Source organism: Podarcis gaigeae (assembly GCF_964106915.1).
Source record: "Podarcis gaigeae genome assembly, chromosome: 9".
NCBI classification, from domain to species: Eukaryota; Metazoa; Chordata; class Lepidosauria; order Squamata; family Lacertidae; genus Podarcis; species Podarcis gaigeae.
This window is the reverse complement of record NC_139685.1, coordinates 64,444,061-64,459,109: the sequence shown is the minus strand read 5'-3', so window position 1 is coordinate 64,459,109 and position 15,049 is coordinate 64,444,061. Positions and strand designations below refer to the sequence as shown.

The 15,049-nt window shown below is 44.4% G+C and overlaps 2 protein-coding genes and 1 long non-coding RNA gene across 6 annotated transcripts in view; 2 read left to right on the top strand and 1 right to left on the bottom strand.

The window, feature by feature from the left end:
• The window catches only part of LOC310852657 (E3 ISG15--protein ligase HERC5-like), a 35,252-nt gene extending 27,473 nt beyond the window's left edge, over positions 1 to 7,779 (top strand). For all 3 annotated transcript variants that reach the window (XM_083756405.1, XM_083756406.1, XM_083756404.1), the window contains exons 17-23: positions 660 to 803; positions 1,844 to 2,010; positions 2,709 to 2,775; positions 3,518 to 3,600; positions 5,064 to 5,247; positions 5,737 to 5,836; positions 6,938 to 7,779. In XM_083756405.1, coding sequence (XP_083612531.1) covers positions 660 to 803; positions 1,844 to 2,010; positions 2,709 to 2,775; positions 3,518 to 3,600; positions 5,064 to 5,247; positions 5,737 to 5,836; positions 6,938 to 7,152 — 960 coding nt within the window. In that variant the 3' untranslated portion in view covers positions 7,153 to 7,779. The remainder of the gene's footprint in view (positions 1 to 659; positions 804 to 1,843; positions 2,011 to 2,708; positions 2,776 to 3,517; positions 3,601 to 5,063; positions 5,248 to 5,736; positions 5,837 to 6,937) is intronic.
• Positions 1 to 15,049, bottom strand: part of LOC310852927 — a 91,864-nt gene that overhangs the window by 47,497 nt on the left and 29,318 nt on the right. The window lies entirely within an intron of this gene.
• HERC3 (HECT and RLD domain containing E3 ubiquitin protein ligase 3) overlaps positions 8,760 to 15,049 on the top strand; it is a 52,955-nt gene continuing 46,665 nt past the window's right edge. For both annotated transcript variants that reach the window (XM_083756391.1, XM_083756388.1), the window contains exon 1: positions 8,760 to 8,898. The gene's annotated coding sequence lies outside the window, so the exon portion shown is untranslated. The remainder of the gene's footprint in view (positions 8,899 to 15,049) is intronic.

Sequence of the window (15,049 nt, the reverse complement as noted above, 5' to 3'; positions counted from 1 at the left end):
GCTACCCTTGAGGATGGTTTGGAGGCCACAGCTGCTGCCGAACATGGCGGCTATGATGGCTGTGAACACCTTGCTCACGGGATTTGTTCAGGCTGCCAGGTGAAGTTCAGGGATGTTCACCCAAATGCAGAAGGCCCTGTACAGGTCAGGACCAGATTATTTACGCACACCTTAACCCCATGCATACCCAGTAGGTCACTACAGTCTGTGGGGGAGCTTCTCTTGCAATTCCAAAGCTTTCAGTAGCCCAGGCTTCCAGTGTTTCTGCCCTGAGATTCAACAGGTTCCCACTTTCTGCACTTCCCAGAATTGTAGAGTTGGAAGAAGAAATTGAATAATTTTTGCCCTGGTGAGCTTTCACAGCTGGATGAATTGGTTTCTGCAATGGATGTCTTCTATGTATTATTTTAAAAATGCTGTTTTCTGTGTTTTCAGTGGGGTTTTTTATTTACTGGTTTATTGCATCTTGTACATTGCCTTGAGAGGTATATGTGTGAGTGTAAGACGATAAACAAAAGAGGATCTAATTGTGATGGACCACATAAAGCTGTTAGTGCTACTTGAATTTGACAAAGAAACACTGCCCACATTCAGTCTTTGCAAGAGAACCACTCCTACAAATTGCATATAAATAATTTTCTGGCTCTGCCCCCCTCCAGGTACGTTTTGTAGATGAACCAGGGATTGATGATGGTGGGCCGTCCCAGGAGTTCTTCACCATCATCAGTAGGGACCTTTGTGCTCCAGAAGAACAGATATTCAGGCACTTTGAAGACTCACATCTGATTTGGTTCTCCCACCAGGTTGCGTATGGTTGCGTTTCCATGATGTGCTTAATTTATGTTGCGTCCCCAATGTAGAGTTTTTCTGCAGGATCAGATCTCAAGGCCCATCTGCTCCAGAACTGTGTCTCCAACAACGGCTATGCAGATGCCTCTGGGGCCTCACGAGTAGGGCTTGAAGGCAATAGCCATTCCTTGCTATGTGTTCCTACATCTGGTACTTAGAGATATACTGCCCCTGTCAGCGGAGCTTCCATTTAGCTAAGATAGATAATAGCCTTTGAGAGATGTATATTTATCTACTTGCACTTTGATGTGCTTCCGAACCGCTAGGTTGGCAGGAGCTGGGACCGAGCAATGGGAGCTCACCCCGTCGCGGGGATTCGAACCGCCGACCTTCTGATCGGCAAGTCCTGAGCTCTGTGGTTTAACCCACAGCGCCACCTGCATCCCTTGAGAGATATATCCCTCCTGAATTTGCTACCACTTTTCAGGCCATCACATGGCGGAAAGAATAATGCTTCTCTTATACTGCAATTGGCTTCCTAAGTCTACTTTTCTTTTCTTTTCTGAACTGCAGTTTATCACCTAGCCCAGGGGCCAGCAAACTTTTTCACCAGGGGGCCGGTCCACTGTCCCTCAGAACTTTGGGGGGACAGATGGACCATATTTTTTGGGGGGGAATGAACAAATTCCTATGCCCCACAAATAACACAGAGATGCAATTTAAATAAAATCACACATTCTACTCATGTAAAAACACCAGGCAGGCCCCACAAATAACCCAGAGATGCATTTTAAATAAAAGGACACATTCTACTCATGTAAAAACACTCTGATTCCTGGACCATCCGCGGGCTGGATATAGAAGGCTATTGGGCCGGATTCTCCCCCCCTGATATTATGAGCCCAGCTGCTTCCATAGACTATTGGCCATGTTAGATGGGGCTGATGGGATTTGGAGCCCCCACACCATCTGGGGGGGGGGGGATATAGGTACCACATCTCTGACCTAATCTGCATTTTCCAATACATGCATATATATATATTTTTCAAATTAGGTACCAGCGCAGGAAGACATATATTTTCTAATCGGGAAGCTGTTTGGGATAGCTCTCTATAATATGAAGATAGCTGCTTTCCCTTTTCCCCTTGCTCTGTTCAAGAAGATGGCAAACATTCAGCCAACTCTGGAAGATTTAAAAGAGCTCTCTCCTGTAGTAGGAAGGTATGGAATATTCTGCATGTCTATGTGAAATCGCATTGTGAAGAAGTACCCTTCCTTGTTTCATTATCTGAATTGCAGGGTTTACTCCAGGGGTGACTAACCTGTGTTTCTTCAGAGGCAGTTGGACTCCAGCCCAGCCAGTATGACCAGTGGCCAGGACTGACCATTCGCATCAGGAGGAACATGGGTTAATCACTCTTGGGTTAGATAGACCTTATACAGTGGTACCTCGGGATGCGAACGGGATCCATTCCGGAGCCCTGTTCGCATCCTGAATATAACGTAAGACGTGACAGCGTGTGCACGGGTCGTGTTTAGTCGCTTTCGCGCATGATGTCATTTTGACTGCGCATGTGCAAGCGGCGAAACCCGGAAGTAACGTGCTCCGTTACTTCCGGGTTGCCGATGAGCGCAACCTGAATGTGCTCAACCTGAAGCGTATTTATCCCGAAGTATGACTGTATGTTGAAATCCTTTTTGCATAGTGGGGCATAGACTACAACTACAGTTTTAAACTCGCTTATTTGGAGGCTGCAATCCGAACCCCATTTCCTTTGGAGGGTAAATTCAGCAGGACGTTTGAGGCGGCATGATTAGGACTGTGCTAAAAATTCCCTTCAAATCAGTCAGAGTATATGTCAGCAAATACATTTAGGATTGGAACCATTGTATTTCCCCTTTTCTCTTTTACCCATTAGTAATCTTCAGGCAGTCTTGGATGAAGATTATGAAGATGTCATTGAAAACATGATGCTGGATTTCACAGTAAGAGATGTTGATAATCTTCTAACAATCCCTATGTTTCTCCCATGCACATGCGGGCAAGCACATTTCCTTTTTTGTGGCTGAACGGAACGGATAGTTTTTTCATCCATTAACAACAACAACAAAATCGACCCTACTTTCCCACTCTGAAACATACAAACCATGCAATAAACATTACAAATCATAACAGTAAAAGTACTTGTAATCTAACAGTACTGAAACAGAATGGTAGAACACTTTTTATGAAACCCAACTTTACAGGATAAAGATTGCGGGTGTCAATTAAAAGCTCAGATCACTAGAATATTGGGAGTCTAAAATGGGGTGAAGGAGCGTTTTGCTATTGAATGTCGTAATCTCTATTGAGGGTTGTACCTGAGCCCAAAGTTGGTTGGCTACCCCATTTTCTCTATTTCTCCTACCCCCTTTTCTATCTCTTGTCACCCCCTTTCCCATTACTAGATTAGCCCAAGGGTTGCATGTTGCCACATCTTCTGCCTAAAAGACAATAACAATGGTCCTGAGATGTTTGGGCATGGAATTCCAGAATGAGGTGCCACCACAAACAAAGCCCTCCTTTCATTTGCCACATCTCAGAAGGTGACCTTCATTCCCAAGCAATCCAGTGCAGGAGAAGGCAGTCCTACAAACTGCTTACATGCCTTTACACAGCACCCAGCTTTCAAAATAAAAGAACGGAATCACTTAACGACACACGTTTGTTTGTTGCATCCCTTTTTAGATAACAGAAGAACATGATGGATCCATAGTTGACATTGAATTGAAAGAAAATGGTGCTAACATTCCGGTTACCAAGTGCAACAGGCAAGATTTGTTAAGCCCTCTCCACCCCACCCTGTTTTTAATCAGTTATATTTGGACAGAACTATTTGTTGCAATGAAAGCTCTGGGTTCTCAGTCCTGTATTTCCCTTATAATGCTAATGGAGGGTTATCTGGAGGTGGCTAGAATTAATCTTGGGGGGGGGGTGTTGCTCAACCCTTCCCTTCTTTGTTGATTTCCCCCCTCTGAAAATGCTCTTGCTGGAATGTTTCCTTCCACCCCTCCAAAATCACTAGGGAGACTGGCTGCCAGCTGTCTTGGGGGATTTGCAAGAATTGGCGAGCTCGGGACTGGTTAAGCACCCCTCTTTCCTTTCCGCCAATGCTCCCCCGTAACTGGAAACCAGACATTTGTCAATGCCAAAACACAATACAACAACATAAATGCTCTTAGATACCTTTCAGGGGTCAAAGCTTTGCTTCAGCAAAGTCAGTGGCTAACTCGGATCTTTGGTTGGGCGAGGGGAAAAGCAACCATGTTTAGTCCTGGGGTTTAAATCACCTTTCTGCTAAAAATGCTAGGTAATGTTGTTGTGAGATTTTGCTGTCTTCTGTGGCCCCTTTGAGCTTGAAAAGCCCCAGAGATGGTACCTGGTACCTTTGCCAGAGGAGAAAAAGCATAGGTCAAGGTCCTGGGGCCATACATATGGAAAAACATAATAATCATGGATGTTGGATCATATGGGTGATACACATGCATTCTTATTGTAACCCACTGTTACAAATTGTCCATGGTTTCACTGGCTCCAGGATGGCTGCTAGAGGAGAAAAGGCTGAGGAAGCCATGAGCAAATCTTAGATGGAAACTTTTCAAGACTTTCAAACTTCACACACGTTTTTAGGGGAAGGGGGCATGAAGACTTGAAATGCCCCCATCTGGCATTGCAACAAACAGGTGACATGGTTGTAGCAGTAATAATACTTAGTAGTTATATAATTTTTCCAGGTGCCTACCCCAACTCACATAAATTGCCTTCTGTATTCTTGGCAACAACCCTCTAAACTCGGGTCAGTATTATCTCCTCTGATTTATGGGAAGCTGAGAGAGTGGTTTCCCCAAGGACACCCAATAGTTTAACAGCAAAGGCACAATTCAAACAAGGGACTTTGCAATTCCCAGCTCAGTCTCTTCAGCTGCTGTTCTATGCCAGCTTATCTGAGGTTGGCACCATTGAATTCAGTGGGACTTAGTTCTGAGTAGACATGCTTAGGTTTGAGCCGAGAGCTGATCTCGCCAGATAGTATAGGCACAGTTGCTTTCTGCAGACTCCCTAAAAGTACTCTCTTCAAAAGTTAAAAACTCAAGTTACACTGCTTATGTGTTTCATGAACTGGTGAGTTTATTTCGGTACTTTTACATCTGTATGTGTAGACCACTTTGGGTCCTTCACAGAAAATCAGGCTATAAATATAGTAAATAAATGAACCGAGTTAATCTGTTTCTAGGAAAGAATACGTTGATGCTTACGTGAACTACATGTTCAGTACTTCAGTAGAAAAGAAGTTTGGGGACTTTGTGCGTGGATTTAAAACAGGCTGCCCAAATGAAATTTGGAAAATATTTCTTCCTGCTGAGCTCCGTGTTGTTCTCCTTGGACATACAGAATACGACTGGGAACAGCTAGAAAAGGTAAAACATAAATTTACCCAGGGCTCAATTGACTACTGGATGAAATATGCTATAGGAAAGGGATTGGGGTGCCCTGACACAGTTATGATTTGTTTTTGTGGTTCTGCATAATTTTACTTATGTACATTGTTTAGAGGTATTAATTATTTTACTGAAATTGTGGAATTTTTTATTCTTAGTTGTAGTAGTAGTATTGTCCAATTGTGAATGTAGAATTTGTATTGTATTGTATTTTTTATATTGATTCATTTGGCTGGGATTTAGGAACAGCTTAAGAGATTTTGGGTGAAATATGAAGAAATATATAATGTAACTAAATATTTAAAAAGACAAAATAAAGTGAATGTGTGGAGCAGCCCTCAGATTCCCTGCACAAAGTCATAAGAGGGACTGAAATAGCTCGCGGAATTATGTTGGGCAACAAATGTTGATTTATGGAAAGAGATACTGAAGGATTAACAGCAGGGCTATTTTTATTTCCTATGACAGAATGCACAGTACCATGGTTATGAAAGGTCGGATGAAACAATTAAGGATTTTTGGGCTGTGTTTCATGCTCTTCCTGAAGAAAAGAAGAAGAATTTCCTCTGTAATAACGTATTTCTTTTAAAAAGTTAAAATGAATCATTTGTTTGATATCAGAATAGGAGAAAATGATGGCAATATATTTCACATCTGGCAAATACTGCGCCAGATTTAGTTTCATATAGTACATGGGTCTAAAAAAAAGCCTGGGACACAATTTTTCACGGCCCATTAGTGGCTGTGGTGGCTCATTTGCCAGATGTAATAATGTATTTAGCATTAACTCTGGAATTGTGTACTCGATTCTGTCCAAACTAAGTCTCCTGATGTATATTTTGCACTAGAAGGCTTAGTTTGGTCAGAATCGAATACAGGCAACTCCTCATTTACGTGGAGGTTACATTGCAAGGCACAGCGTGTCCGTGAAATCACGTATACTGTATTTGAAACACCCTTGAAAAAGCCTGCAAATGCCCCATTCTTTCCTCGTCCCACCCCTTTTTTTGTGTGACTTTTGGGATCACTTTCAGGTTTGGCGCAATGCATGTGTGTGCAGTCGCGCGCATATTGAACATGCCTAAATGGGGGGGGGTTGTCTGTATACACTTCGTTGTTGTTGTTTTTTTAAATCCACATAATTTTTATTGGTTTTCATTGAAATACAAGAACAATGTATAAATACAGTAACTTGTCCCCACCCTCTCATTATATATAAAGGTCTGGTGACTTCCATTTCAGTGTATCTGAAGAAGTGTGCATGCACACGAAAGCTCATACCCAGAACAGACTTAGTTGGTCTCTAAGGTGCCACTGGACAATTATATATACACACACACACACACACACACACACACACACACACAGAGTGGTACCTTGGGTTACAGAAGCTTCAGGTTACACACTCCGCTAACCCAGAAATAGTAGCTCAGGTTAAGAACTTTGCTTCAGGATGAGAACAGCAAATGCGGCGCAGCGGCAGCGGGAGGCCCCATTAGCTAAAGTGGTACCTCAGGTTAAGAAGAGTTTCAAGTTAAGAATGGACCTCCAGAACGAATTAAGTTCTTAACCCAAGGTACCACTGTATTTCCACAGGGTTGGGTCATCATCGTTCTTTGCCAAGATACGTTCTGGCTATGTGTTGTTTAATTTCTACCATCTCTTCCAGCTTTTCTCACAGGGACCGACTGCTTTCCTGCTCAAGGAATGGAACGATTCACAGTCACTATTGCGGATTTGAGAAAAGAAGATCCAGACCTGTGGTACCCTGAGGCCTCCACTTGCTCCCGAGTCTTGCATCTTCCTAGATACAGCAACAGGGATGTTCTCCAGAATATGCTCCTCATCGCTCTAGTGAACTATGAAAAATTTGGCCTCTCTTAAAAAGCCTGGATGTAATTTCGCTGTCCTCTGCACCCCACCTCGAAACTGCTGTCGTTCCCCACAATTTGCTTAAGCAGCTCTTTCCATACAAGAGATATAGGTCACTGAAACAGTTCAGCAGAGTGTATGGTTTAGTTTTTATTAAGTTTATGAATCGCTTCCCACAGCCAATGGAAGTCTGTGCTGAAAATGTATTGGCACCAGGGAGAGCATTCCATAATTTTTTTGGGGGGTGGGGTGTCAGCACATAAAAGGCCTGTTTCCTTGTTGTCACCCTCTGAATGTCTCTTGTAGGGATCATCTAGAGAAGGGCATCAAAAGTTGACGGGTCCAGTATGGGGAGAGGTGGTCATAGAAGTATTGGGCTCCTCAGCCACAGAAGGGCTTGGAAGTCAGAACCCGCCCTTTGAATTGGGCTTGGAGACAAATTGGTAGGCATTGGAGATGGACCAGAACCCGAGTTGCATTTCCACCTAGCTCACTGGGTGACCTTGAGCCAGTCACTCTATTTGTCACCTGACTTACCTCACAGGGTTGTTGTGAGGATAGAAGCTGAAGGCGGCCATGTTCACTATCCTGTGATGCTTGAAAAAGTTATAAATAAATTATATTTTCATGCAAGTTGAAGATGCACTCCAAGTCTGCTTTTATCTGGAATGCAGTGGAATGTATTGGCTTTGCTTCAGATCCTAGTTGCTGGAAACTAGGAAGGGGAAGAGGGCATTTGGGCTCATCTTACGCTTGCTGGTTTCAGTCAAGCATCTGGTTGGCCACAGAGAGGAGGATGTTGGACTAGGTAGGCCATTGGTCTGGCTCAGCAAACTAGTCTTATGTGTACTTGGTGAAGACTGGAATACAGTGGTACCTTGGATTACATACGCTTCAGGTTACATATGCTTCAGGTTACAGACTCCACTAACCCAGAAATAGTGCTTCAGGTTAAGAACTTTGCTTCAGGATAAGAACAGAAATCGTGCTCCGGCGGCGCGGCGGCAGCTGGAGGCCCCATTAGCTAAAGTGGTGCTTCAGGTTAAGAACAGTTTCAGGTTAAGAACGGACCTCCAGAACGAATTAAATACTTAACCTGAGGTACCACTGTACAGTGGTACCTTGGTTTACAACTGCTTTGGAATACAACTGTTTTGGATTACAACCACGTCAAACCCGGAAGTGTGTGTCCCTTTTTTTGGATTACAACCCATATATTTTTTTTATTACAACCCATTTTTTTTTGGGAGGCCCCATTGGCGAAAGCACGCCTTGGGTTACAACCTGTTTTGGTTTACAACCGGACCTCCGGAACGGAATATGGTTGTAAACCAAGGTACCACTGTATTGTGTCCAGTTCTGGACACTACTATCATCTCTAGCTAGCAGGACCATCAAGGATGATGGGAATTATAGGCCAAAAGCAGCTTGGAGACCCAAGTTTGGGAAACCCTGGTGTAGAGGACTGAGAGTTAAATTCCAAATGTACCGTGAGGGCAACAGGTTGGCTACCCTGGGTGTAGACAGGCACTGCCCCGGGTTGCTGAGTCAAAGGCAGAGATCTATGAGGTCACTAAATCGGCAACAGCTGCTACAAGCCTTTATGAACTCATTGGCTTAGCCTTCTGCTTGCAAGCGGCAGAATGAAACCCTGGCCTCTGTGAGGCTGGTGGCTTGGCTGGAATTCGGGGGAAACACGTGACTGAGAAATCACCATGTCATCTTGAGCATGGCCAGCATGCACCATCTTGTGTTCAGGTATGGGGCAGCACAGGTTTTAAGAAAACAGAATGGCAAGGGCATTTAATAGGTGACTTCTACATCACCTGCTCTTTCTCCGGCAAACAAACTGATATGTTGGGAAAAAGGCATACCGCACAGCTTGGGAACCTGTGACACTCCAGATGTTTAATTTTTATTTTATTTATTTATTCAATGTAAACGCCACCATTTACCAAAAGTTTGCCAGGCGCTGTACAACATTAAGAACACATTTTATGGAGCATAATAAACAGAATAATAAAACAATAATAATAATAGGGCTCCTCCACCCAGCTTTAACAGCCATATATTATTTACTGGCCAAAGGCCTGGGATAAAGAGGGATGTTTTCACCTGCCTCCTAAAGAGATGTAATTATGGCATCAGGCATCCCTCTGGGGAGAGCATTCTGCAGACGGGGAGCCGCCAAAGAAATTTGATGTGATGGACTCAACACCCATCAGTCCCAGCCAGGATGGCCAATTGTCAGGGAAAACTAGATTTGTAGTCCAACAACATCTGGAAAACCACAGATTTTGCATCCTTGGTGAACAGCACAATGAAGGAATAACTTTGTGTGTGTCTACAAAGGATACATTTAGGGGTAGCAAAAGAGGTAGTCTCCACCCTCTGTTCGAAATCTTAGGTGGTTATATATGACCTGTACCTGAGACTAATGTACTGTTTCTACATACCGTGTAGGTATCTTTTGTCAACAAGTCTGCAGTCCTATGTTTGGGAACAAGCCCCACTGAACCTGGTGGGTGTTACTTCCAAGTATCTATACCTAGTATTGGGCTGTAGGGATGCGGCTTTATAGAGACTGTACAATCGTAGCCCTATTTAGCTGGGAGCAAGCCCCAGTGAATTCAACAGAACTTCTGAGTAGACCTGGTTAGGATCGCACAGGAAGGAGCACCACCAAACTCAGTGGGAGACACTTTGTTCAGCTTCTCTTCCATTCCATCGCCCTCCGGAAAACCTTCCCAAGGGTCCTCTATTCCAATCCCTTGAAATGTAGGAATCACGGCTAAAGAATCCCTGACAGATGGCCATCTAAGCTCTTGTTTGAAACCCACCACTGAAGGAGAGCCCACCACCTTCTGAGGGAGTCCGTTCCACTGTCAAACAGCCTTTACTGTCAGAAAGTTGATGCTAATGTTTTGTCAGAATCTCTTTTCTTGTCACTTGAATTCATTGATTTGGGTCCTACCCTCCAGAGCAGGAGAAAACAAGCTTGCTCCATCCTCCATGTGACAGCCCTTCAGATGCTTGAAGATGGCTATCATATCACCTCTTCGACTTTTCTTTGTCACCTGAAGGTCTGGGTCTGGGTCACCCCCTTTGCAAATTAGCTGCTACTGATGCATGTTTTGAAATATTGTTGGTTTAGTCGTAACGTGCGTTCATTTTACAGTACAGTGGTACCTCAGGTAACATACGCTTCAGGTTACTTACGCTTCAGGTTACAGACTCTGCTAACCCAGAAATAGTGCTTCAGGTTAAGAACTTTGCTTCAGGATGAGAACAGAAATCGTGCTCCGGCAGCACAGCAGCAGCAGAAGGCCCCATTAGCTAAAGTGGTGCTTCAGGTTATGAACAGTTTCAGGTTAAGAACGGACCTCCAGAACGAATTAAGTACTTAACCTGAGATACCACTGTATGTACTTTAATTGGGGGGGGGGGGTTTGCTTGCTTTCTGCATTTTACCATCAGACATGGTTTCAAGTACTGCCAGACTGTAGCTGTTGGCAACTAGGATGAGACTGAGGTTGCTCCTCGAATGTTAACATGGGGATCTCTGATGTGTTCTGATGGAATGTTTATCTTTCATGACAGCCTGTCCACATTATGTCGGGACGTTATGAGCATTTTCCTTTCCTCAGTGTGCTTCGTCTGATTCAAAATGGAAAGGAAGTTATCCTATGTATGCTTATGAGCACTCAAGCAGTGCCGACCTGGCTTGAAGATCAATAAAAGAAAGTGGGGAAAATAAGAAAAAAAAATATGCATAAAAGTCAACAGTAATTTCAAGCTAATTCTTGCTCAGATACCAAAGGCTCTTCTATAGACAACCTGTTTATTGAGCATGCATTTGGACATGTTTTGCATAAAGAAACATTTTTCTTGTCACTTTCAGCCCAGGTGCCACAGTCTCATACCGACTATCACTTCAGCTTCCACAGAGCTGACTTCTCCATTATTTTAACCCATCGTGGCTGCTCTGATGTCAGCTGTATTCAGTGGCCGAGAGCCAGTTGTGCTGTGACATAACTGGCCACGTTTTTGCTTTTTGTTAATGCGAGCTTGCCCACTCCACAGTTCCATTAAAAGCTGGTTGACAATGCAATCCTATCATATGCCTAGCAACTCAGAAGTTCAATGGGGCTTATTCCCTTTTCTCACTAAAATTCTGTTCTGTATTGGTAAACTGCCAGGGCATATACAGTGGTACCTCGGGTTAAGTACTTAATTTGTTCTGGAGGTCTGTTCTTAACCTGAAACTGTTCTTAACCTGAAGCACCACTTTAGCTAATGGGGCATCCTGCTGCTGCTGCGCCGCCAGAGAACGATTTCTGTTCTCATCCTGAAGCAAAGTTCCTAACCCGAGGTAATATTTCTGGGTTAGCGGAGTCTTTAACCTGAAGTGTATGTAACCTGAAGCATATGTAACCCGAGGTACCACTGTACCTGTAAAACAGGTGTTTTGTTTTATTTTCAATAGTTTGGGGGGGACTGACACATGGATGTAGCCAGGATTATTATTTTGGGGGGGGGGAAGGCTTTTGTTGAGGGGACAGAACCTCAGTTAGTTCTTCTGATTGATTTTTATTTATTTTGCAGGGGGCAGCTGCCCCCTCCCTCCCCGCTACGTCCATGGATTGACACAGTCTTGATCCTTATCAGCAAACAAAGAGACTTGCAAAGGTCTCGGAGCCTCTAATGAGCCATAGGGCAGGGGTCAGCAAACTTTTTCAGCAGGGGGCCGGTCCACTGTCCCTCAGACCTTGTGGGGAGCTGGACTATACAGTGGTACCTCTGGATGCAAACAGGATCCGTTCCGGAGCCCTGTTCACATCCTGAAGCGAACGCAACCCACGTCTGCGCATCTGCGGGTCATGATTCGCCACTTTCGCGCATGTGCGTGACATCATTTTGAGCATGCGCAAGCAGCAAAACCCAGAAGTAATGTGTTCCATTACTTCCGGGTCGCCGCGGAGTGCAACCCGAAAATGCTCAACCCAAAGCTACTTCATACTTCAACCCGAGGTATGACTGTATTTTGAAAAAAAAATATATGAACAAATTCCTATGTCCTGCAAATAACCCAGAGATGCATTTTAAATAAAAGCACACATTCTACTCATGTAAAAACACCAGGCAGGCCGCACAAATAACCCAGAGATGAATTTTAAATAAAAGGACACATTCTACTCATGTAAAAACATGCTGATTCCCAGACCGTCCATGGGCTGGATTTAGAAGGCGATTGGTTTGCCTGTCCATGCTGTAGGGAATATCATCCCCTTGTATCTTTCTCATGAACCAGCAGGGTCCAGGCCCTGCCTAAACCATGAGCCTCTCCCAGCTCTACCTGCAAGGGATTGAACCGCGGGGACTGTTTGCATTTAAAGCAGATGTGCTGAGAGCCAGTGTGGTGTAGTGGTTAAGAGCGGTAGACTCCTAATCTGGTGAACCGGGTTCGCTTCCCTGCTCCTCCACATGCAGCTGCTGGGTGACCTTGGGCCAGTCACACTTCTTTGAAGTCTCTCAGCCCCACTCACCTCACAGAGTGTTTGTTGTGGGGGGGGGGGAGGGAAAGGAGATTGTTAGCCGCTTTGAGACTCCTTAGGGTAGTGATAAAGCGGGCTATCAAATCCAAACCCCCAAACTCCATGCCCCTGACAACTTAGCAAAACCAGGATGCTTGTCGGTGTGTGTTCGTGTTCAGACACATCCTCCCCCCTCCAAATGAATGAATGAAGGAATGATCTACTTCTGCCCACCTTCTGCCCACAGTGTACATGTGAAAGGGCTCTCCACACATGCACCAGTAGGCGTATACATCTCCTTCATGAAAGTTCTTCAATGGGACTGGCACCAAGGACCCTGCACAACGGGGCATCCTGACTGGCCGAGCTTTCCCCATATGAATAAGAGATCCAGGTGCACAGAGTAGTAGAGACCTTTCACACGCTAGCCAAACATACTGATGGCAGGGTGCATTACTCCTGAGACAGTCTTGCAGTCGCTTAAATCTCACGTTACAGTAGAACCTCAGGTTAAGAACTTAATTTGTTCTGGAGGTCCGTTCTTAACCTGAAATTGTTCTTAACCTGAAGCACCACTTTAGCTAATGGGGCCTCCCACTGTGCCGCCGGAGCACAATTTCTGTTCTCATCCTGAAGCAAAGTTCTTAACCCGAGGTACTATTTCTGGGTTAGTGGAGTCTGTAACCTGAAGCATATGTAAGCTGAGGTACCACTGTACTTCTGTTGTGAACAGTCACAACGCTCCGTTTGCCTGCATCTAGCTTTAAGCGAATTGCCTTTCGCATCCCCTGCCACACACACACACACACACACACACACACGTGCCAACTGAGGAAAACGCTTCCTACATCTGGCAGAGTGGACTCTGTCGTCCTCCGAAAGCTTATGCCATAATAAATCTGCTGGTCTTCAAGGTGCCAGGAGGCTCTTTGAAGTTTTTGCTATCAGAGCTTAAATGATTATAGGTCTATTTACAGGTTAAGATTGTTTCCTTCTCCTAGTCTGTTGCAATGCAACTGGCCTATAGGAGATAGAGCTGATGGGTGGGGTGGGGGGGAGAGCCTTTATAGGCCATTAAACCCTTCCCTCGATAATCCCTGTTCCTGTAAGAACTGCCTCTTTGCAAGCAAATTGAAAAGCCTGCGACTCTTTTCTTCTTAAATGGTTTTGGAACGGCTTAATCTCTGCCTTCACTAATACATTCTGCCTAGTGCAAAACAAGTGAACGGTAAATATTTCACTATAGGAGAATCAATGCATAGGAAATCTGTGCATTTCAGGTGCAAACTACTCTTCAGCTGTTGATATTTACCAGAGACAAGCCCTCTTTTCTGGATCCCGTCCCAGAAAAATCACTGGCCCCATTTTTACAGTCTTTGTATCGTACCGTACAGCACTTTCAGCACCTCCTTCAGTTCCCTGACTTGGAAGCAGAAAGAACTCTGGAGCAATGGGATTTGCTGAGCAAGTGAATAGTTACCAAATCATCACAAGTTAAGTAGAACGGAATCAAAATGGCTAGGCACGAAAACGCCGGACAGCCTGTGGCTTAGGAAAAGTACACGCCACGGTTCAATTAAAAGTTGATTTACAGTGTAATCCCGCACATATCTACTCAGATGTTCAATGGGGCTTAGTCCCAGGAACATGTGGGTACAGGATTGCTGTCTTTAAGTTCAATAAAAGCAAGAAATAAGAAAATTTCACAAAAGAATACAGTAATTTCTAGATAATCCTGGCTCAGAAAAGCTCCTCCAGGTTAATAGACTATGCATCCTGATTTGTTTGCACAAAAAGGTGTTTTTCTTATCCTTTACAGCCCAGTCTCACACCTGCTATCACAGGGGCCAGCAAACTTTTTCAGCAGGGGGCCGGTCCATTGTCCCTCAGACCTTGTGGGGGCGGACGGCGGACTATATTTTGGAAAATAAAAATAAAAATGAACAAATTCCTATGCCCCACAAATAACCCAGAGATGCATTTTAAATAAAAGCACACATTCTACTCATGTAAAAACACACTGATTCCCGGACCGTCCATGGGCCAGATTTTGAAGGCGATTGGGCTGGATCCGGCCCCCAAGCCTTAGTTTGCCTAGCCATGCGCTATCACTTCAGCTTGGAGATGGGTGTCTCCAAGCCCTACCTGGAGATGCCAATGATATTTCTGCATGCAAAGCTCTGACTTTTCCCTAAGAAATGGACTTTGTACCATACATTTAAAGTACATTTAAAAATAAGTGCAGCCATGTATTCATGCCCTTCCTTGAGCCAGTGAGTCATGCCTGGCGTTCCCCTCCAATTAACTCAAGAGCTCTTGCCTCCAGCTCTTCCCCTGCACCTGAAGGGCTCTCTTCTGATTCATTTGTTTGTTGT